Raw genomic sequence first — 24843 nt, 5'->3', positions numbered from 1 at the left:
GTCCGGGGCTGGACATGGATGTTCATAAGGTAATAGACTATCCTGCTCTGAATGTAATCTTGGACTCTGTTTACCAGGAATCGTCGGCCAACATCAAGCACCTTGATCAGTGAAAGATCCCTGTACAGAAACCCAAACCATGGGGAGAATGAACCAAAGCAGGATTGTACAAAAACATCTCAGTGTCCTGTAAAAATCCCTTTCAATGTGCTAATATGCTTGATGGGACTATACTTATTTGTTATGAAGTAGGGTTTTTCTCCATGGCAGGTCAAGAGCTGGGAGCTAATGATAGTGATACTTTAAAAATAGAAGAAAAGCATATCAATAAACCATTTTTAAGGGGGTGGGGGATTCAGAAGGGATAAACAAATATCTAGTGTTAGAATTGTAATACTAAACTTAAGTCCCATCATATTCAATATTCACCATTAATATTGAAGTCAATTATAACATTAATAATCACATTAAATTTAAAATGTAAAAAAAACAAAGCTATAAACAGTGAATGAAAGAATGAAGTTTTTTATTAAGCATTTGGTATATGCAAAAAGAACTAGTCACTCTCTGCTCTCAAAAAACTAATACTCTAACTCTAATGGAAGGTAAACAATATGTACGGGACATTATAATTGCAAGTCAGATGGAAAGTTCCCCTGGTGTTAGGATACAATGGCAAATACTTCTACTGTGATGTCATTTCCACTGATAAAATCATCAATAGTTCAGATGCTGAGCCAGACTGTGCTAAAGACTTTGGTGACAATAACTTTCTCTTCTGGGTCTTTAGTGGTGTGGCTATGTATAAATATATCCCTGTATATCTCTCCAGGGATAGCTGCCCAGAATGATGGCAGGGAGGGCTGGCGTAAGAGTAGGTCCAATAGTGTAGGGGTGATGCCATTCCCATGTTTATCCACCTTGGTGGCAGCTGGCTAGCGTTACTGCCAGTGGTGACTGAGGAATGTGGGCTCCTTCTCCACAATTATTTCTTCCCTCAGTGATCGTTGTGGAGAATGGGCTGGCAGCAGCTTTGGGGGGTACTTCCTGGGCTGTCTCCATCAGCGAATGAAAAGAGATGGTGGTACTCTGACTTGCCTGGATATAGCTTCCCTGTTTCTCCCAAGGGTACCTTGCTTCACTTTGGATGGCTTGCCTGCCCCATGAATGGCAGTTGGCAGAGATTAATGGTGCCATATTCAATCTTTTTGTTCCTCTTTGTATATGGGAATATTCATATATGTTGGTGCTCATCAAATTAGTGACAAAAAAAGGGAAATTCTAAAATCAATTTAAAGTCACTTAACCTTTTAGCAAGAATTCTTTGAGGGAATTCCAGAATTAGGCTACAAATTCCTTGAGAGGAAAGGAATCCTTTCATTCTATTTTTTAGAGTGGACATTACAGTGTTATGCACCCTGTTCCTTCAGAGAAGGAATAAAATGATGAATATTCTCAAAGTGACACTATATATCTATGAAATGTGCAACAACTTCTCTCAGAAGAATTGCAATTGCCAGTTACTAAAAGGTAATGAAAATCCACTCATGGGGTGGGTGGGGGTAATGGGAGGAAGCACATGACCACTTTTATATCACAAGGACACATTTGACTAAAAAGTGAAGGGGAGACTTGTAGTGAGAGCAAGGAACGGATATAAATGGAATAGATAATCAATGGACAGCCCAAGTATTTTATCTAGGAAACATGAGAAGTTGGGTAGACTATGGAAACTTATAGGCAAGAATCATGCAGGATAAAAAGGCATGGAGAGGGTCTGTTATATGCACTGGTGAAGAGAGGAACACAGAGCCATCACAGTCCCTCTTTTTCAGATCCCAAACAGCCACATAATAGCTATTTCTCTGTCAACACCCTCATTTAGCTAAAACAGTGGCCAGGGTAATCCCCAAAGTCCAAGAGGTCTGAGACTGGCATTTTGCAGACACCAATCCCAGAGCCCCCAAATCCAAACAAAGAAACTGCTTAATACAGGCAGAATACAGACCGATTTCTCCCCCTAGATCCTGGGCTTATGAAAAGAAAAAGGGAGAGATGACAAAAATCAATGTATCAAGGAATGAAGAGATGAGTTAAGGCAATCTTTACGTCCATGGCCCCAGTATATTTATTCCCACTCACTTCAAAGAGTAAATCAAACAATCAGCAAACATATAAAAGTAATTGGGGTGGGAATAAGAGAATGCTAACAGATGGAGGGAAATCAGCATAGGTCTCATATAGAAGGAGGCTCCCTGAGTTGAGCTTTTGGAGAAACTGGATTCAGTGAGGTAGATGTGAAGGAGTGCCTTCCAGGCATGGGGCACAGCCAGGGAAAAGACATAAAGGCAGAAGACAATGTCCTCTGTGTGTGACATAAAACCAGTGTCTAGAATTAAGAGTGCAAGGATCAATCAATAAGCCAAGAACCTATGAGGCAACTAGGTGGTACAGTGGATAGAGTGCCAGGCCTGGAGTCAAGAAGACCTGAGCTCAAATCTGGCCTCAGACACTTGTTAGCTATGTGACCCCGGGCAAGTCACTTAACCCTGTTTGCCTCAGTTTCCTCCTTTGTCAAATGAGCCAGAGAAGGAAACAGCAAACCACTCCAGTATCTCTGCCCAAGAAAACCCTAAATTGGGTCACAAAGAACAAAAATAGGCCAAACCCTGTGATAAGATTCTGGGGGTACAAAATAGAGTAATGACTACTAAGTCTGGAAAAACAGAGTGGAGTGCAGGTTGTGAAGGGCTTTAAATACCAAATAGAAGAGACTGAATTTGATGCCAGAAGTCAGAGCAAGTCATGGCTCACAAGTCCTTTAAGTCAGATGATTCACAAGATTTTGGGGAAAATAAAATTAAGTCTTAGGCCCAGAGCAAGGGACTGGGAGATAGCATCCTTGGCTTTATCACTTGGGAGTTTTAATGATTCTGCCTTAACTTGGGAAGCTCATCTGCCTATATATGCCTTGCAAGAACACAGTGAGGATAAAGGGGGAAACTTTAACAAACCGTTCGAGGGAACTCTAAGGTTTTAGAATGAATGGCACTTGTGCTAACAATAACATGCCTTAAAATCATCTTAAGAATATCTTGGCACACAGAAGTGAGTATCAAAATGGGGCCATTCGGGGAGAAACGAATTACCTATCTAGTTACCTATCATGATTATCTGGGTCCAGAGGCTGGTAGTTGACTTGATAGCAATCAATTCTCTTCATGAAGTCTTCCATGGCTTCTGCTGAGCTGCAGTCTCTATAATCGGGGCTGGAGAGTTTAACTTCCTGCAACAACACAAAAAAGCAGCTGATGAGTCATACAGAAAGGCTTTCGGTTCAGATTAATCAGGATTTGGGCCTCTCAATAGGGGAAAGCACAGAAGGTCTCGGGATAAAAAAGATTATCCTAATGTCCAGCGTTGAAAAAAATGTGGGTAGAGAGTCAGAAACTGACTATAAAGAGGGTGAGGGCACTAAGGGTAGGAGGAAGGACAGATGGCCAGAGGGCACATCTTCCACACAGCCCTTACTGAAGAGAGGAAAAGGCATCCAGAGAGATCCAGTAATGACCACGTACGGATGTCTCTGATGACTGAATGTTTCATTATGAACTCAGTGACTAAGTCACCAGACAGTCTGAACCTCCAGTTAACTTAATAAGTATGTACTGTGTGCCTACTATGTGCCCAGAACTAACAAGTGGGCTACTAAAAGGGGGTAATTCAGTACCCCGCCTCCAAGTCTCATTTCCTCCTCCCGTCCCAGAAACAAAGCCTAGTGTTCACTCAATTATTCTGACAATGAATATCCATGTTTGTGGGTCACTGAGCCCCCATGCTCAACTGCCTACTCCCTTCTGCTTGTTTTTCACCAAGGCAAGATAAGGGAGAAACCGGGTGATACTGGTTGAGTTTCTCAACTATACTACTAATAAAAACTTGCTAAGTGAAAACCTTTAAATAAATGGCTAAAACAAGACTAGGAAGGCCGAAGGGTTTATTTAAATCCCGCCTTCTCTTCATCATCAACTTCAGAGGATACAAAGGAAAGTAAAAGATGCTCCTCAAAATTGGGTCCAGTTTTCCTCTTATTTCCATTTTCCAAATATCTCATCTTTGGCTATGTGACACTTCTATTAAGAGCACCATTTGTTGCTGTTGTTTTTCAGTCATGGCTGACTCACTGTGACCCTCTTTTGGAGGTTTTCTTGGCAAAGATACTAGAGTGGTTTGCCACTTCCTTCTCCAGCTCATCTGACAGATGAGGAAATTGAGGTAAAAACAGTTCACTGACTTGTCCAGGATCACACAGCTACTAAGCGTCTAAGGCCAGATTTGAACTTAGGGAGATGAATCATTCTGACTTCAAGGCCTAGCACTTTATCTACTGTACCACATAGAGACCTAAGAGCACCATGGATATCTCTAATTTACATAATTGTTTCAATTCTAAATTTAGCAGCCTGGCATAGGAGATAAGGAATAGTCTTAGAGCCATAAAGTCAATTAAAATGACATATATTTAGTATCTAAAATGTGCCAGGCATTGTACATGGGTTCAAGTCTTGCCTTTGATACATTCTGGCTATGTGACTGGTGCAAGTCACTCAGTGTTCTCCAGGAAACTCCTTAAGAAAATGAGTTGCAGAAAATGGGGTCTGGTCTACAAAGGCAGAGGGAGCTACTCAGGTCCCTTTCTTTTGTAAAGGTAGAGAAGCAGAGTGGTATGGGTGCCATCTTATTACACCCAAACATATGCTGATAGCTGATTGAATGATTTAACTGAGAATTGATCATTACAGAAAAGATTATAGATCATTACTTAAAAGCTACTGAAACTTGCTCTATTCCCAGGTGAAACTTCAGAGGATAAAGAAATTCAGTGAAACTTGATTTAAATTACTACCATAAATGGATTTCCCTAAGGTTTCCACTCTTCCCTTTAACAATCCACCAATAGAAGTTCCCGATCATTTTGTGTTATGGCAGTCTTTTAATGGACCCATAAATAGCTTAGGAATGGACCCCTTTTCTCAGAACAATGTCTTTATGCTCACAAAATCTTTTTTAAAAAATACAACTACAAAAGAAACCAATTGTATAGAAATATCAGGTATGAAAATAATTTTTAAAAAAACCTAAGCTCACAGACCACAGGTTAAAAACCCCTGTTCTACGAGACAGTGAGTTATAAGTAACTACTATCACTTTAGGAATACCTCCAGGTCTAGTGTCTAAGAAAATAAGAAGGGCTTCCTTTCCGCCGGCTCCGCCATATTCCAGTGAGTTGCCAAAATGACGAGCACAAAAGGAAAAAGGAAAGGGACATGATACATGTTTTCTAGGCCCTTTTGAAAACATGGTGTTGTCCCTTTGGATACATATATGCGAATATACAAGAAAGGTGATATTGTAGATATCAAGGGTATGGGCACAGTTCAGCAAGGAAGGCCCCACAAATGTTACCATGGCAAGACTGGATGGGTCTATAATGTTACTCAGCATGCTGCAGGCATTGCTGTAAACAAACAGGTTAAGGGCAAGACTCTAGCCAAAAGAATTAATGTGCGTATTGAGCATATTAAGCATTCCAAGAGCAGAGATAGCTTCCTGAAGCGGGTAAAAGAAAATGATCAGAAGAAGAAGGAAGCCAAAGAAAAAGGCACTTGGGTTCAACTGAAACACCAGCCTCCTCCACCCACAGAAGCACACTTTGTGAGAACCAATGGCAAGGAACCTGAGCTATTGGAACCAATCCCCTATGAATTCATGGTGTAAGTGACTAAAAAAAAGAATAAAAAATCTTGGATTATGGAAAAAAAAAAGAAAATAAGGAGGCAAATAAATATAGGGTCCATCATCTGGGATGAAGGCTCTATTGTGACTCCTTTATTTAGTGCTGTCAGCGTGTCAAATATTATATCAAAACTGAAATACAGTTTGGTGGATTACTCATTTAATTTCATTTCCACTTGTCTATCATAGTATTCCTCCCCAAGTAGAAAGTGTGGACGCATAGTTTTACACATGATCTACTTGAGGGGAGACAGTTTAACTGGATCCCACAATCTCATGTGAATCCTACTTTGATTTTTTCTGAGTCCTACAAAACATGGCATGGATATAACATACTCTGTTCCCTGGGATTTTAACCGTAAATAAAAACATTAGATCATTCTCATTCCCTTTCAGGGCTATTCTGTTAATGCTTCAATCATGTCCTTCAGTAGGTAACTCTGTGGCCCATTTGGGGTTTTCTTGGCAAAGATACTGGAGTGGTTTGTCATTTCTTTCTTCAGTTCATTTTATAGATAAAGCAACTAAGACAAATAGGGTTAAGTGATTTGTCTGGGGTCTCGCAGCTAGGAAGCGTCCCAGGTCTTCCCGACTCCAGGCCTAGTGCTCTATCCACTTTACCACACAGCTTACAGACTGATGCATGAATCCAGCCTACGACCCCCAAAAGACTTGCTTATTTGAACCACTCCTCTCTCCTCAGGGCTCAATCTGGCTCCTCTAAGACACTCTCCTCTGAAAGCTTCTCTTCAATAAAGTATTCTTGTCCGAAGCAGGTCTACCACACATGCCCTGCTCTGAAAGTCAATGTTGCCTCATGGCACTGAGGCAGACTTTCTGCTCTTACCATAATGTTGGAGGCAACTACAGAAGGATCATCACACACAGACTCGATGAAAAACACCTGGGGAAAAAAAAACATGAATGTAAATAATCATGGATGCTATCAAGTAATAGGTGTTAGATGGAAGGGATACCAAGAAACAAAACCGTCCTTGCCTTCATGGAGCATTGTAAGGAAACAACGTGTACACAGAAAAGTACATAAATACATACAAAGTAATTTTAGGGGAGGGGAGGCACGAGCTAGGGGGGAAGGGATCAGGAAAGGACTCACAGAGAAGGTGGTACTTGAGTTATAGATTCTAAAAGGCTCATCCTCTCCTCTCCCATTCCCAAACCCTCAACTCACTCAGAGGGCGAACATTTCCATAGAAATGTTCATTCATTAAGGCATGCTGATAAACAGCCCCACAGGGAAACTGAGATATGGGTAGATTAAGTTAAGCTTGACAACCAACTTTGAACCTCAAGGCATTACCCCCATGCTCTGGACCAAAGGTCCCCATCTAGGTCATATGGTAAGAGGTTTGGGCTCACCTTAAAGTCATTTTCTTTTGCAAATTCAAGGATCGTGTCTCTTCTCTCTTTTGTGGTATTGGTAGCATCAAAAACCTGTAAGAATGTTTGAAGGAGAGAAAAGAAGAATACATTTTTTCATCATTTTTTGGGAATTTTGAATTTTTCATTATTTTCACTAAATCTATTCCTGACTAACTTTTCTAGACAAATCATAAGCTAATAATAACTCCCAGCAGGAAGCTTCATGTCCCAAAACAGCCCTCTTCTTTGGATTTTATTCATCACTCAGATATTTTCTCTTGAATGACAACCTGAATCTGAGCTGAGGAATAATCCAAGTTGATTCTGTATGCTCAGTCTTTGAAATGCAATTTTTATTTCTTCTGCACAAAGACTCTGAAAGCAGATATACTTGGGGAATGAAAGGCTGAACCAGGCATGGGGAACCTGTAGCCTTGAGGCCACATGTGGCCCTCTAGGTCCTCAAGTACAGCCCTTTGACTGAATCCAAATAGCTGCACTGGAGGACCTAGAAGGCCACATGTGGCCTTAAGACCACAGGTTCCCCATGCCTGGGACAGTAAGAGGTCCAACCCTATTCCTGAGGTTTCAAATATCGGAAGCAGGTGAAGCAATTTCGTGTTCAAGATAACCCTAATTTTTGCTCATCCTTAGATGTCAAGTACAAATGCCAACATCAGGAGAGGGATAGGTAGTGGGTGGCTAGGTGGCACAGTGAATAGAGCACTGGCCCTGGAGTCAGGAGGACCTGGGTTCGGATCTGGCCTCAGATAACTTAACAAAAAAACTAGCCATGTGACCTCAGGCAAGTCATTTAACCCCAATTGCTCTCAAAAAAAAAAAAAGAGAGATATGTAGGGGAAGGGAATAACCATTTATTAAGCACCTACTACGTGTTACATGCTGTGCTAAGCACTTTACAAATATTTCCTCATTTGACCTTTAGAACCACTCAGGGAAGTAGGAGCTATTATTACCCCCATTTTACAGCTAAGCAAATTGAGGCAAACAGAGGCCAGATTCGAACTCAGGTTTTCCTGACTGCAGGCCCAGCACTCTATCCACTGAGGCTGTCATTCTGTGTATGTGAACACCTATGGTCAAGGCTGACCATCAACACTACTGGATCCCTGATCTGCTGACTCTTCCTGAGACCCTGCACAGTTCTTTCCATCTAGTCCTCTAAAAGATGAAGATGAAGGCAAAATGCTTTTAGCCTTAGGGAAATCTCTGGCAATGAAAACAAAACAAAACACCTGTCTGGGACTCAAGCCTGTGAGGGAATACCATCCAAACATGGGATCAGAGATAGAAGGACAATTGCTGTCTTAACTTACTGCAATCTGACCACCTTCTTCTTTCAGATACAATTGGACATCTTTCAAGGCAGCTAATGCGCACTGTCTGCAACACACAAGAACACAGAAGACAGCATCAGAAGGTCTTGTCCTGAGCATCTACTCCTTGCCTCTATTCCTAGGACTTTAGAGTTTCCGGGTTAAAAAAAAGGTTTAAAATAAAAAGTTTTCCAAGACAATGACTAAGAAAATTATTAAAATGGCCCTACTTTGTGATCCAGAGATCTCACTGCTGGCTTAGACCCCCCAAGGAGGTCAATGGCAGAGAGACCTCATATACAACAAAATATTTCTGTCAATACCTTTTCTGGTAGCAAAGGAATGAAAATAAAATACAGTTACTATTTATATACTGCTTTGAGATTTGTAAAGCACTCTACAAATATCATTTCATTTGATCACACAGCTAGTAAATGTCTGAGGTTAGATTTGAACTTGGGTCTTCTTGATTCCAATTCCAGTGCTCTACCCACTACACTGGGGTAACTGCCTACCTATACCCAGTGAATAGGAAATAGCTACAGAAAGTATGGCATAGAAATGCAATGGAATATTATTCGGGCATAAGAAGTTATGAATGATGACTACAGAAAAGCAAAGGAAGACAGATAACTCTGATACAAAGAGATATATGCAGAAACAGGAATGGCTCAGAAAGTCCCTAAGACCAAAACGCTTTATTTAATAGCACTTATTAATAGCATTTATTCTAAAACCAATGAGAAAGTTAGCTCTAAAGAGCCTAAATCAATTGAAGGAGCCTAGCTAATGTCTTCCTTCCAGTCACTGTTATAACTATATATAGTATAGTCACTAATAACAGTCCCCGTCACAAACCAGAACAGCCATTCTTGACCTTTCCCTAGACAAGACAAGGAAGACCCCATGCAAATTTATTCTTATATAAATCCCAACCCAGGTTTTGAGAATCCCCTCTTTGTGGGTTTTTTTAATCCCCTGCAAATGAAAATACATTCATTTTTCCACATATAAAACATGAAGTATGAATTTCTATCCATCAATTATCTAAGGGGCATTATCAGAGGAAAATCTGGATGACAGGTACTAGAAGTTATGACCCAGAGAGAAACATCATCACCACATGGCACATATAAAGAGAACATCTTGGTTTCGGGGTCCCCTTAAGACTTCAGGCCCAAAGAGCCTGAAGGGGATCTCTCCATCCCCTTAAACAGGAAGATAAAGATAAGACCTAGGAGGATGGCTCAAGAAGATGCCCTAAGGGAGAAGAAGCCCAGAGGAAGAAAACAGTTCAGGTGGAGGAGGAGAGACAAAATACATTTACTTCCCAACTTACTTCCGAACTTTCATGGCCTCTTCATTGTCAGGATGAAAGAAATTATAAGAACTGAATGCCTTCACGATTTCCCGACGGTACTCCCCAACGTTGAAAACTAAAAAGGGGGAAACATGACAAGACCATGAGAGAAAGCAGAAAGGCTCCAACACATACAGAAGAGACAGGGAACCACTTCTACCAAAAGCACTTAGACAATTTGTGAAGACACTGAACTGAAACATACAGGTTTCCTGTGAAAGGAGACACTCCAGACTCCTACAACCATTTTATCTAGTCAGCCCTGACTGTACATAAGGGTGATAAGACTTGGTAGACATGCCTTCACACTGGCATGGAAAACTTCAGAAATGTTAAGTGATTTTCCCAAGGTCACATAACTTGTAAATATCAGAAGTGGGATAGGGAGGACCTAGGCCTCTCTGAACTCTACCAACTCCCCCCCTTGCTGCCTCTATACTCAACAACAGCTGGACCTCTCCCCCCAAGTTAAACCATAACAGCGTAAGAACCCACCCTTACCTTTTGTGGGAACACCAATCCAGTTGAGGTAGCGTGTCAACTTCTTGGACATGTAAGTCTTTCCCCTGGCTGGGAGTCCAACCATGACGATCACCGTAGGGGAATGGGTCAGCTGAGGTCCACAGGCTGGAATAAGGAACAAGACCATAAACCTACACCTGTATCTTACAACCTTATCAGCACAGCTGCAGATCTACATATGTGCACAGCTCAACTCAAAGATCTTTCCAGATGTAACTTTCATTTACCCTGCCATACCTGAATGGCATGACTATGCCCCCAGTTGTCTCCCCAAGAGAAAAGGACACCCAGAAAGTGGGTCTTTGAACCAAGTTTGGAAAGTCGCTGAAATTTAGTTTTAACTTCTTTATTAATTCTGATTTCTTCTTCCACCCTGAATTATTTCAAATTAAACCTGTATATAGCGTATCTATACATAGTTGTTGGTATGTTGTCTTCCCCATTAGACTGTGAACTCCTTGGAAAAAAGGGACTTTTACTTTTTTTTTAATCTCCTGAGCTTCATACAGTGCCTGGCATATAACAGGTATTTAATAAATGTTTATTGACCAACTGATGAGGTCTATAACATTTAATAGATAAGATACCACACAAAGAAGTTTCTTATAATTGGAACACATAACTAGAAGCCTAAGGGATCAGCTGCCTTCCCTGCCTAAATCTCAGCTTCAGAAGATAAAAATTCATTCATTCTCTACATTCCAGGCACCAAGCTAAAACTCTGGGGATACAAAAAGGTAAAAGACACTTCCCCCTGCCCTCAAGGAGTTTATCATCTTTTTCCCCCTAAGGCATTTGGGGTTAAGTGACTTGTCTAGGGTCATACAGCTATTAACAGTCTGAGGTCATGTCATTTCTGAAATATACAGAGAACTGAGTTAAATTTGTAAGGACACAAGTCTTAAGAAACCACTTATATTCACTCTAAGTCAACTGGGGCCCAAACATTGACCAAGTGGGGCTTAGCCTGGGACCTATTGTTGGCCAAATCAGTCACAATCTAATGATTGTAGAAACTGAGGGACAGTACATGTGGCAATGGCAGTGAAAGGTAGGGCTCTGAATTCAGCCAAGTTACAGAGACCAGTAACAAATTCAGCTCTCACAATCCAACTACATACCTTACATTACCTCTTACAACCTCTTTCCCACCATATAGGTGGAAGTTTCTAAAATTCCAAGTAAGACTAGAACCCAGATGATGTTAATCCCATCCTTTGGTCAGGAGACAGGTAGACACCTAATTTCTCCATCTCTTCTATTGTCAGACCCTCCCCTACTACTCTTTCCACTTGATCCAGTGTTGGTTCCTGCCAGCAACCAGCTGAATGAATGAATGACAAGGGGCTGCAGACACACTATCTAAATCCACTAAACCCCAGGCAAAGTCCCAGCCAGAGTCACTGACTCCAGGGAAACTGGACTGCACTATGGTTTGACCTGGGCTTCAACTCAGGTACCCGAATCCCACCAACCCAAAGCAGGAAGTATCTTCCAAGGCCTTCACAAGTGTATCAAAATAAGATTATTTATGTAGAGGATATAAAAGTATTACATAAAAGACAGCTGTTATCATTTAGAAAGATGCACCCAAGGGACTGATCTACAAATCTCTGGCATCAAATCTTAGCCTGTGATCTGGCTGATTCTCCACAAGTCCCTTATATAGAAGCAGGGGCAAACAGCCAGGAAAATCACAAACCAAGGCAAAGAGGCCTGATCCTCAAATGAGCTGACCAGCCAGCTAGAGTCTCACCTTCTCAGCTATGCCTTAGCAACTACAGAAAATTGATTCATGTTAAAAGGGGCAGTTGCCAAGATGCACAGGCTGCTATATAAGGCCTGCTTAGCCTCCCCCTTCATCTTTACTATTACATTTTACTACTCTATCCAGATGGACTCTGTTTAGAAAGGGACTTTAATATGTAGTTCTAAGGTGTCTAAGTGTCAGAAGGGATATACAAACTGTCTAACAGGCACCTTTCGTTTTAGCTGGGCATCTCAACTCCATCCAAACATGGCAGTGCTTGTTTTAATAGACTGAGATCAAGTGTTTCAAACACCCACTCAGCTATTCTCAGACTTGCTTCCTAGTTCTTTAAGAGGTCAAAGGGCTAACCAAGTGGGCCAGCATATGAACTAGGTCATTGGAGAAAGAAAGAGCTTATTAGTAAGTATCTCTGTTGGAATTACACAGCATAGACCTCTTAACCAACCATTTATCTCAGAATCACAGGACCTTCAATTTAGAGCTAAAAGATGGTGTACTAGACTTGGCACTGGGTTTGAGTCCCACTTCTGTCATTTACTAGTGGTACAACTATGGCCAAGTCTCAATTTCCCCACCTGAAAAACAGATAAAGAATTACTATAGTACCTAGGTTCTTAACCTGGGATCAGTGAACTTAAAAAATAAATTTATAACTTCCAAAATAATTGATTTCCTTTGTAATTCTACATGCATTTTATCTTATGCATTTAAAACCATTATTCTGAAAAGGGGACCATAGGTTTTGCTTCACTACTAAAGGGGTTCATTATGCAAAAAATGGTTAAAAGACCTCTGCTCTAAGGGTTATTTTACGGTGATGATCAAATGAGATAAAGTATTCAAATGCTTTGTAAGCCTTAAAGTATTACATAAATGTCAGGTACTCATTATTATGTTTTGGCCACCTATTAACCAGAGAACTGGCATCCAGTGACTTGGTTGAGGTCAGTAGCCAAATCTGCTGTTACTAAGTCCCAGGTCTTGTTTCCAAACACAAAAGCAATGCTTTATTATCCCTTACTAGATATGGCCACCAGGCAATAAGTATCCTCTGAGGTGATCAACTGTCATTTAAAGATATGCCCAGACATACACATATGTACACATGTGAGAATTTTCTTTCCCCTACTTAAAGGGCAGAGGCCAGGGGCAGAAGGATAAAAATGGAGACAAACTTTCTATTACTATTCACTAATCTCAGAAATACATCTCTGGAATCAAACACTCCAAAAGGGAAAATTAAACCTTCCAAGAGAAGGAAAGAATACTGTCTGAAAGGGAGAATTAAACTTTCCAGGAGAAGGAAAGAATGCTGAATTTCAAACCCAGATGAACCCCTATGCCCTTATCAGTGCCAACGCTAAAGTCAATTTTCCATGACCACAAATATACATTTTCTATTTGAGAGGAGTTAGGTTTGTTGCTTTTTTGGAAGGTTTTAAGCTATATAGAATAATATTATTTTATAATAATAATAATAATAATAATAATAACTAATGTTTCTGTAGCACTTACTATCTGCCAAGGCACTGTGCTTTACAATTATTCTCACATTTGGTCCTCACAACCCTGGGAGGTAGGGGATATTAAGACAGTGTTGTATGGTGGCAAGAGGGTCAGGGCACCAACTGGACCATCCATACACATCCCTCCAGAGTGATTTGAACAAGGCTCTGAACTTTGTCTCCCTTGTTTTGTAAAACTGAGGGGAGCAGTGCTTAGACTAAAATCTAGTCACTCAATGAGCTTTTTGAGGTCTTGTCCATCTCTAAATCTATGACCCTATGTATGATCTTGTAAATTTGGTTTCTTCTCTATGGGAATAGTCAAAATAGTTTACCAAACATTTAAGATAGCAGCATCTGTCACTACCTCCCCCCTTCATTCAGGGGATCAGGGGAATTCTTAACCTGGGCTTTATAAAGTTGTTTTAATATTGATAATTAAACACACATATAATTGTTTTCTTTTGTAATCCTCTACATTTTTATGCAGTTTATTGTCTTATTATTTCATTTTATATTTTAAGTGTTTCCACACTTAAAACATCCAAACAGTAAACGCACAAAATATTCATGTATAAAACATGTCCAAAAACATTTAAATGCATAAAATACGTAAGATTACAAAGGAAACCACACATATACACATGTGTATGCATGTATATATAAATGCATAAAATGTATAGGGTTCAAAGGAAACCAATTACATATTGTGTGTATGTATGCACATACAGCATAATGATGTTGCATTCTGAGAATACATTTATGCATTTAATATTTGGACATTAGGCTTCATTCACTACCAAAGACATTTATGACAAAAAATAAGTTTAGGAATCCCCATCCCAGTCTGACTTCTGGCAAAACAGGGAAAACTTTGGGATGTATCTGTCTTGTTCTTCTACTGCACATTTAAACTGGGTTCTCAAAAACTCCCCCTTGCCTCAATTTCCTGTGACCTCAGAACTGATGACAGGCTGTGACAAAAAACAAATGTAATCATCCCTCCTCTATTATTATCTTCCTCTCCCCTCCCCTCAACTCCTCTTCCTTCTCCCACAGAGAACTGAGGCCTGGTGTGGTCATTTAGTCTAATAGACTAAACACCTTCCCTTCCAGGTAAACGGCTCTATGAGATGCTAACCTAAAAAAAAACTGGGTTCACATGGGGCCCCCAAGCCAGGGCAAGCAGGAGAAGCAGTGATCACTCAAGTGACTTGTTTAATGGAATTTAAGATTACCCCTCTTTTCTATTGCTTAATCCTACCATGATCACCGTAACCAAGAGAAACAGTTCAAAGCTAGGGAGTGGCAAAAGTGAAAGCTAAAGTGAAAAACCTACCTGCCTTGACTTTGCTTATATGTAATCACTCCCTCAGCAGTCTATGGAAAATAGATAAGTCTCCTGCCTAGGCCTTCATCAGAATGGAATGCAGCAAACACCAGGTAAGAACAGTCAAGTAGGAATAAGTTATGTGATGGAAGAAAAGGTTACTGCTGGGCATCCTGATTTCATTGTGTCAAATCCCTCAGTATTAAAAGACCCTGGATCAGACCAGTGAATGGTCCATCCAACCCCAGAATTCAGTCTCTGACAGCAGTGGTGAGGGACAGTTTCATAAGGGAACAAATTATGGTGTAGTAGAGAGTTAGAAGGCTTGGGTTTCCATTTTAGCCCTAGCTCTATTCTTTATAAGCTATTCACAGGATCACAAGTCTAACCTTGGAAGGAACCTCCAGGGTCATCCAGTCCAGGAAACTAAAACCTATTAGGCAACCTTGGACCAAAAGTTCACTTTTCCTCTTGATTCTCAATTTTCTCATCTGTAAAATAGGTGAAAATATCTGCTTTGCTTGCCTGAGAGGACTGATAAAATGATCTAAAGAGAAAAATGGCACATAAAGGCATTCTCAAAACCTTAAAAAGCATTTCTTTAAATGGAGCAATATCATTTTAATGGTATTTTTCCTTCAGGACACCACGCCACCCTCAAAGGCTAGGAATGCTCTCTTGAATTCTGATAACATGGTCAATAATATTTTTTAAAATAATATTTGTCACTGTTCAGTTGGTTTCAGCTGTGTCCAACTTTTTGTGACCCCATTTGGGGTTTTCTTGGCATAGATACTGGGGAGTGCTTTATCATTTCCTTCTCTGGCTCATTTTACAATGAGGAAACTGAGGCAAACAGGGTTAAGTGACTTGCCCAAGGTCACAGAGCTCGTATCAGGCCAGATCACTGCCCCTTCTTTATAATGAGGGAACACCAAATCTCAAAAGACCCAGTCTCATTCCCCTCCCCCCCCACGGGATGCTATGATCAGTATTAGTTATGTACACTGTACAAAGAACAGAGGCTCAGAAGCTGTAACTTATTTATGAGCATACAACTATGAAGACAGCATTTGAATCTAGGCCTTCCTGATTCCAGGACCAACACTATTATTCATCACTATGTCCTATGATCCTATAAACAGTCTATAAAGAACAGAGCTGGAGCTTGAATGGGTCTTCATAAAACAAAACAGTTACCAAGTATAGATCACTGGATTACCTATCCTATCACCTCTAAACCCTTGTGCCTAGACATTTGTTTCTCTGAAAAATAAAAAATTAAAGGCTTGAACACTACCCAGTCTACTACACATTCCACTCTAAATTACAGGTGCCTCTGAGACAGAGGGAGGAGACCCACAACTAGACCCTTAATTCAGAAGAAATAAGCAAAGTAAAGCCATGAGGAAATGGAAATTAATACAGTATATTATAAAGAAATATGCATGCAAAGAAATCTACAATCAAGACAGATTCAAGTATACATTTAGGTGAAAACCAAGAGGGTGTGAGGGGCAAATAAAACAAAATCATTGTCATGAATAACTACTACAGATTCTCAAAAAGGAGAAATAGATGTGTTTCAGGAAATAGACCACAAGCCTGTCAGAGAGATCATATATTGGTAGCAAGGGACTTCAATGACCTGGGTATCTGCTGAGCCCTTTCTCTCAAAACAGAAAACAATCTCTTGATTTACTTTTATGATAATTTCATCCTTAAAAAAAAAAGGTAAACCAAGAAATAAAGGGAAAATTTCTTCTGGAGCTGATTGAAACCACCAAGGAGAAATGGTTTGTAGAGTTTAAATGTCAGGAACTTTGGAAGCCAGTGACCACTCCCCACCACGGAATTTGTGATGGAGGAGAGAAAAGCTGAGAATAGTCTAATATGTACCCTACATTTGAGAAGACTTCAAAAGGTTCACAGAAAGGTTAAATAGCACCACATTCCAAAGATGCTATCCCAAGAGGGATAAGGAAGTTCTTAATGAAATTTGGAAGATACAAAAGAGGGGAGGAAAAGAGGAGGAAAAAGGACTTCTAAAGAGACTGATATATATCATATATATCACTAACCAATGTGGAAATCACTAACCAATTTTTTTTAATGTAGAAGGAAAGGTAAATATGAGGTTGGTGAGAAAAGCTAGGGCTAATTTTTTTTAAATGGTGGGTGGATGGGCAGTGTGTTAAAAATTATACTAGAAAAAAAGAGGGAGTATGTGTAGATACAGAGCTGGTCTTGGAGCTCAAAAGATCTGGAAAATTCCTAACTATTGATTTCAGTCATGTCTGACTTTTCATGATCACTTTGGGGTTTTCTTGGCAAAGATACTGGAGCAGTTTGCTATTTCCTTCTCCAGCTCTTTTTCACAGGTGAGGAAACTGAGGCAAAAAGGGTTAAATGACTTGCCCAAGGTCACACAGCTTGTGTGTGAGGTCAGATCTGAACTCAGGAAGATGAGTCTTCTTGATTGATATCCACCTTGCCACCTAAGCTGCCTTGTAAATTCCTAGGAGAGTTACTTAATCTCTCAAGATTCAAAACAATTCTCTAAGACTCTTAAGTTAAGCAAAGAAGTTGACAACTTCCATAGAAGACTTCTAAAAATCAATGCTATTACATAAGGGCCCAATCCCTATCCTATGGAGAAAAAAAAGATCAGAAAAGGTAGAATACTAATGCTTAGAGTATTATGATTACTGATAAAGATTGAGATATGATTACTGATAAAGGAGAAAAGGTAGAACCCTCCAACATTTTCCTTGTTGTGTTCTTTCTCCCTCATACCAAGGAAACTGATCTTTGTACTGCATAAGACACAACAAAAATAGCTAAGAGAGTTGATACCCAAGATGAGGTATATTTGCCCTTCCAGTTGTAGTCATCATTACAAATGAAACATTTTAAGTCCTGAAAAAATTGGTGGATGTTATTGCTGAACTACAGTCAGAGATCTCTAAAAGACACAATAGAAGAGGTACCACAGGAAGGTGTCCAAATTTAATAAATAAATTTAATTAAGAGTGTATTCTACAAACCATAGATCAATGAAGCTGATGTCAATTCCTGGCCAAATTCTAAAATGCCTAATACAGATATGCTGTGTAAGCAACTAGATAAAGCAGCATCAATCCGGGAGTCAGCAGGAAAAAGTCAAGTCTAACAAAAATGAAATGCTTTTCTTCTACGACAGGCTGAACACCCTAAAAGCAGTGAGGCCAGTAGTTACAAAACTTGTTCAATCATTAATACTTATTAAAAACCTACTGTCTTTGAAACCCTGTGCTAAGCTCAGCACTAAGTCTGAAGTTAATATGGTGAGCAAGCAGAATGGGCAGACTCAAGCAGGTGGCAAAGGGAGCAGAATGGGACTGGCCAGTAAGTAGTCCCTATACTTGCAAGGTCAGCAAGATGGGGATTTTTATTTTGTTTAAATCAAAAACAATTAGAGCTACACAAGAAGCCAGTGGACTCCCCCTATGACTTAAGGTCTTCAATCAAAGGGTGGGTTGACCTATTCAGGTTGCAGGGTGGGATAAGATGCTAGCTTCCAAAGTCCATTCCACTTCTGGATCTGTGGGAATCTTGTAGAGGGGATTCTTGCTCAGGTATGGAAGGAATGCCTTCGATCAGTGAAGTCAAACTCAATTCTGGAAGCATAATGACTCAGAAAATCAAAGACTAACAAATTTACATTGTATTGTGCTTATTTTTGTTAAACATCCCCCCCTTTTCTTTTTGTCACGTCCAACTCTTTGTGACACCATTTGGGCTTTTCTTGGAAGATACTGGTGTGGTTTGACATCTCCAGCTCAACTGACAGATGAGAAAGCTGAGGCAAACCGGGTCAAGTGACTTGCCCAGCCAAGAAGTATCTGAGGCAGACAAACTTGGAGAGACTGGCACTATCCATTTTGCCACCTAGCTGTCCCAGACATTTCTCAATTAAACTTTAATCTGTTTCTGGGAGTACTGGCTGCTAGCCAACTTTTGAGAATCTATGTTTCTATGTAACTGAGCTATTGTGTTATTTTTCCCATACATTTCTGTGTCTTCATGCACATCCCTGATTCTGATGGACACTGAGGTCAGTCTTTTATTATGCCCTCTCTCTAAACTCGGAACCCTGGCAACAATGCCTGGTCCTTCATAAAGATTCAATAAAAAATTTAGAGATAAAAAATTAATTAATATTTCCTGAGTGCCAATATTAGGTGCCAGGCACTGTGTTATGTAAACAAAAGTGGCAAAAGATAGTCCCTGCTCTCAAGGAGTTTACAATCTAAACCTGGAGATGCTGACAATCTAAACCAGGAGACAACATGTAAACAAATACATTCAAAGCAAGCTATGAACTAGATAAATAGGAGATAGTTAACAGAATCGGAAGGCACTGGAAATGAAGAGAGATTGGGGAAGGTTTCCTTTAGGTGAGATTTTTGTTGGGGCTAAGGAAGTTAGACAGTAAAGAGGTGGAGGGAAAAAGGTCCAGGCAAGACAGGTAGGGGTGACACCTGTGAGAAAAAGGACAGGTTGGCTGAACCAGAGCTCAAAAATAGCTGGGAGTCAGGGTGTAAAGCATCTTAAAAGCCAAATGGGGAAGAAGGGCGATTTGCAACTACAGTGATTTCTCCTTTTCTCTGTCAAATAAAATGAGCTTCTTTTGATATTTTGTCTGTGGACAGAAATTTAGCTAAGTGAAAGGAAAGATAAGCAAATTAAAGGGCTGCAGGAGATAATTTGAGATCCAAATTTATGAAGCTGCACACTCCCAGAGATTTCAAAGGAAAAGAGAAAAGACAATCCATCTGCTTTCAAGAATGCCCCTCCTCAGCGGCACTGCACGCTTGCTTTCCCGGTGCTGTGAATGCCTAAGAATGCAATTGAGCTTTAAGAGATATTTTCTCTTCGTGTGAGACGTGCAGGACCATGGAAGTGTAATGGTGACCCAAATAAAAAAAATGACTGCACTCTCCAAAGTCAAACAATTTAAGGAGCGATTCCATCAATACTGAAAGACCCTTAGAATTTTTCTGTGAATCCCAACATGAACATATTCATCTCTCTAGCCCCACTGGGTCAATGAAAAAAAATTTTTAATAACATTTTATTCCTGAAATTGGTCTTTCCTAACTCGGAGGTTTAAAATTTGGCTTTAATCGAAATGGAGAAAATACATTCCAAATTGCACTGCAAAGTTTCCACAGACATTCAATTACACCAGGCACTTAAGTCTAAGACCAAGGTCTAAGCAAAAAAAAAAAAAAAAAAAGACAAAATTTACGATCCAAACCCTATCATCTATCTGACTACAGAATATTTGCCACTCCCAGGCAGGAACCTAGTTCTCTAGGGACTAGCAGGGCTCATCACCTGCTGAAGCAATCAAAATCAAATTACCTGCAGCTTTTAATGCAAAGAACAATATTTTATCGTTCTCAGTGAGCCTTCCCCCACTCCACTCACACTAGAATGGATTGCCAAGGGATCAAATCCCTTAAGGGTAAGAATAAAGGCTAAGGCCAAGTTTCCATCTCCAAGTCCGGCAGTCAATTATTAAGTGCAAAGAACTGGACCGATTTCGAAATTACTAGATCACACTTAAAAAACCTGAATTGCTGGGAGGTGGGACGAATGAAACAAGAAGGCAGGACCAGAAAGCATCAGATATCATTTGCAACTGCTGGGTGCTATCTTTCCTTTCCGAGCTGACAGAGGTGAAGATATGCCTGGATATCTTAGGAGATGAGATATCCCAGGAAGAGATAGTCCCAGAAACCCAGGAATTAATCTCCCAAACTCAGAAATGCTTTGGACCCCAAGCCACTGTAAAGCATTTACAATTACAGCGTGGACGAGGAAGATGTCCGGGTGTTTGCTTTATGGAAAAAAGGACTATAAAAGTCTGCTTTATTTGTCTGGTGGATTCAAGTCAATCTCCTTTAGAATTTAGAAACAGATCCTGACGGTGACCTAACAAATGAGAGAACATGTAGTGGTTGATTTCAATCATTCTGCATTTACTCTAAGAGGTGTATCTTTTCAAACTAATTGAGAAAGGTAATATAAAGTGGAAGAGATATTTCAAAGAGAATATTGCAAACGGGAGTGGGGGGGGGGGGTACCGCAGAGGGAAGGAGGTATTGCAAGTGCATTTTGGAGTAAGGGTTAAAAACGAGAGATCGAGAGCGCCCTACTCGGATGCTGGCAGGTCCCAGGCAGCAGATGCGCTCCCCCGCCCCTCGGTTCAGGATTTCGGGTTTTTTCTAGCTTTCAGTTCCCGCAAGCCCGCCCTCCGCAGGCAGCTCAGCGGCCCGGCTCCTCCAGTGGCCCGGAGCGCTCGCGTGATGCGCCTTGCATCAGCTACCAGCTGAGCCGAGTGTGTGTGTGTGGGGGGGGGGCAGGAGGACGGGAACCGGAGCCCTGCAAGTCACCAGACCTTTCTCGGGCCCAGCTGTATAATCAAGTTCAAAGCCCGGTCAGTCCAAGTCAGATCCAGAGGAGGAGGAGGAGGAGGAGGAGGCGGCGGCGGCGGCGGCGGCGGCGGCTGCACCAAAGGGGCATGGACAGCGCGCTCCGACTTCCTGGAACCCGACCACCAGCCCCCGGCAGAGAATGCCGGCATCCGCCTCTTCCAAAAGATCCTGCTCTCCAGGTTTTCCTCTAGTCCCGGCTTTCCTGAATGAGCTGCAGAGCTGGGCCCACCCGCGACGCCCCCTTTCCCGCCTGGGAGGCGCACGTGGAGGAGAACTAGCTTTAACCCCCCCCCCCCCCCCGCCCCCCGCCAACCCCCCCCCCTCCCCCTGGAATTTCCCTTCTCCATCCCTCCCTCTACAGACACACACCCTGGCGCAGCGGAGACCCGGCGCTCCAGCCTAGGAACGCGAGCCCGGATGGTGTCAGGTTGCGCCAACCCTCTCCGCCCCCCTCCGTCGCTCCCCACTGAGAGGGGAGGTGCAGCCGTTGCAGTCAGAGCTCAGCCCGGATGCAACGAACAAACCCCAGCCGCTTCATGGCAGGCAAGGCCCTCCGCCTCCCCACTCCATCTAGCCAAGCGTGTCTCCTCCATCCTCCCTGAACACCTAGGACCAGAGCCACCCCTGGCTCCAGAGTCTGAAAGGAGCGTGACCACCTGCCGCTCTGGAACTAAGGAAACCCCTCCCCCAAAGCCCTCCTTCCAGTGGGCTCCTCCTTCCACGCTCCAACTCCCCACCCGCAACAGATCCCGGGACCACCGGAGCAGCAGTTCGCCTCGAACACAAAAGCGTGCTTCTTCCCGTCGCAGTCACACAATAGCTCTTTCCAAAGGGTTCTCGTTTAAATAAATCAAGACACAAAGGCTCCAGGAGAGGCGTAGGTCCACACCGTAGGTCCCTCCCATCCCCCTTGGGGCTAGAATTCCCACACCTCGGTACCTACGTCTTGGCAGCGAAGGACGGTGATCGATAGGAATCCATATCTTTTGCATCCGACTCTGAGTCAGCTCCATGGGCATCTTCACTGAGAGGTTTCGGTGTGGCACCACCCTTCCCTTGCCCAAACTCACTAAATTTACAGTTCAAATTTGGAATCGGAAGACAAAGCGGGAAGAGGGGGTAGGAGATGCGTACGGGTAGATACAACCACACTATGATCTTTAAAAACGACAACCACAAAAAAAAGTCTTGCAAAACACACGAGCCTTGCAACGCGTAGTCAAAGATTCTAAACCTGAGCTTTCTTCTCAGATCTCAGCTTAAAGCGTCCCCACCCTCTGAGCCGCTGCACGAGCAACGCGGAGTTTAGGGGGCTGCCCCGTGGCCCTGGTGACTGATGCTACAAAAGCTTTGTGAGGCTCCAAGATGACTGCAAGAAAACCAGCTGTCCCCACCCGACCTTTTTGCCTGAGGACGCACGCTTGCAAGCGAGCTTTCAGGGCCAGAGACTGTCGGCTTTCTGGGTCTCTCCTTTTCGTTTCTCTCTCTGGTACTGCACTGATGCCTCCCCGACTGAGGCTATTTCTAAGACTTGACGACGCCGGCCGGCATCCCCGCCCACCGACCGCCCCTGGGCGGGGAGAACCTTTCTTTCAGTCCAGGCTAGGGAGGAGAGAAAAAAAAGGTAAAATGAAGAAGGAAGGAGAGCGTTCGGCTGCTGCCCCCTCCCGGCTGCCCCGTTACTCTCCCGGCCTGTTTCACCCCCACTCACCCTGGTTTATTAAAAGGAAAATAAAATAAGGTGCCCCCTAGGTCCACCCCTCCCCCCTTACTATCAGGTACACAATCTAACCACCTCTTTTTGTAAATTCCCATCTCTTCCTTTACTCAAATGGCAACTAACATCCTAGCCCTAGTAAAAATGAATACGACTTCCTAGCAATGAAACTTACTAACTGGGGTAGGGAGAGGCCTTAGTAATTTAAATAGACTCATCTCTGGAAGGTGGGATTGGATGGGAGAATGTAGAATGAGATAGATCACGTTTCGTTGAAGAGGAATGGAGGTTTTTCTATATTACACTAAACGTTTGCGATGATTTAAGGGGAACATGAAAAGCGATCACTCCTCTCCCTACACACCCCATCCCTAAAGAACCATTTAGTCACTTTCCCACCAACCTCTGGGGCTCTACTTGTAGGTTCTCATCCTAGATGTTAACTATGCACCAAACCTGATGTCTTGTTAGCGAGGGTACCGGACTGAAGTAATCACCATGATCCCCAATCCCACCCCACCCCCATCTTCCTATTCCCTTACCCCAGTCGCCTCCTGAATTCTAGCTGCTTTGAAACTACTCTCCCCGACCCTTCAGGTCACAATGATACTGGAACCTTGGCGAAGAAGTGGACAGTGAGGTGAGTGCTGAACAGAAAGGAAAAGTGACAAGCCCACTCGAAGGAATTTATTAACGAAAAGAGAATCAGGAGCACAGCTTTGGCTCTTTGTCCCATGTAGAATTAATTCTCCGTACACTACAATTATACACCTTTCAGAAACTTTACAATTAGATTTTCTGTAGAATGTAAATACTTTGAGGGCAGGATCTAATTGGCTTTTTGAATTCTGAAGACCTAGTACACTGTCTTGCAGTTAGGGCTTAGTTAATAAAATTTAATTTTCAAATTATTGGCTTTATTAAAATACTACATGTACCATATATGTCTATTGAGAATAGTCTATCGACATAAGGGCTATAGCAATATTATCAATAATTTTCATAATTTCATATAAATAATTTTCATAAAATTGGATACATCTCAAAATATATCGACGTTGATAGAAGTGAAACAACCTGATATAAAAACAAAACTTTACATCAACCAAACAGGGAGGGTAGAGAATCACAGAAACTGCTTTACGAAGCTGGAATTTCAGACAGAAAAGTATACTCTTGCTGCTTCCACACGTCTGACACGTCCCGCATGACTCCACTGGGAAGTCACTCTCCCTCACTTGGCTTGCCAGTTTCTCTCGAGCGCCCCATCCGCCGCTGGAGGCATCGGTTGGTCCAGATGTCTCCCTAGCGTCTGCTCCGCCCCGCTTTACTTCCTTAAACCCTCTTCTCCCCGAGCTCCCACCTTCAACTCGGAAAGCTGAGCCACCTGGCTGGCTAGCACCGAGCCCCTTTTCCATTCCCAATACCTAACACTCCTCTACACAGACTGGTTTCTCTTGTAGCCGCCTCTGTTCAGAAACCAGAATCCACCTTTTAATGCATTTCAAACAAATGCTGCAGAATAAACCCCGAAGACCCTAGAGGAAAGTCCCACTCCAACGTAGCCCGAAGGTACAAGGGCAGAGAGTAAAACACAAGGCAAGCTTTTGTACTTAATTGATTAAATAATTCGCCTG

At 42.0% G+C, this 24843-nt stretch overlaps 1 protein-coding gene and 1 pseudogene across 6 annotated transcripts in view; one reads left to right on the top strand and one right to left on the bottom strand.

The window, feature by feature from the left end:
- Positions 1-24843, bottom strand: part of LOC138176132 (6-phosphofructo-2-kinase/fructose-2,6-bisphosphatase 3) — a 120787-nt gene that overhangs the window by 13128 nt on the left and 82816 nt on the right. For 3 of the 6 annotated variants that reach the window (XM_069106896.1, XM_069106895.1, XM_069106900.1), the window contains exons 1-8: positions 22433-22997; positions 10378-10503; positions 9856-9952; positions 8517-8583; positions 7177-7251; positions 6644-6700; positions 3162-3286; positions 1-120 (exon numbers count right to left, since the gene is read on the bottom strand). The exon at positions 1-120 is cut by the window's left edge and continues 64 nt beyond it. In XM_069106896.1, the coding sequence (XP_068962997.1) occupies positions 1-120; positions 3162-3286; positions 6644-6700; positions 7177-7251; positions 8517-8583; positions 9856-9952; positions 10378-10503; positions 22433-22508 (743 nt within the window). In that variant the 5' untranslated portion in view covers positions 22509-22997. Of the gene's footprint in view, positions 121-3161; positions 3287-6643; positions 6701-7176; positions 7252-8516; positions 8584-9855; positions 9953-10377; positions 10504-22432; positions 22998-24843 lie in introns of those variants that run through there. The other 3 variants (XM_069106898.1, XM_069106899.1, XM_069106897.1) reach the window with 3 other exon arrangements.
- Positions 4429-6462, top strand: LOC138176133 (large ribosomal subunit protein eL21-like; annotated as a pseudogene).

The sequence above is a fragment of the Petaurus breviceps genome, unplaced genomic scaffold (genome assembly GCF_028583685.1).
Source record: "Petaurus breviceps papuanus isolate PSGF00001 unplaced genomic scaffold, PetGlider_PUasm1.0 81, whole genome shotgun sequence".
Taxonomy (NCBI): domain Eukaryota; kingdom Metazoa; phylum Chordata; class Mammalia; order Diprotodontia; family Petauridae; genus Petaurus; species Petaurus breviceps.
This window is presented reverse-complemented; position numbering and strand designations above follow the sequence as displayed.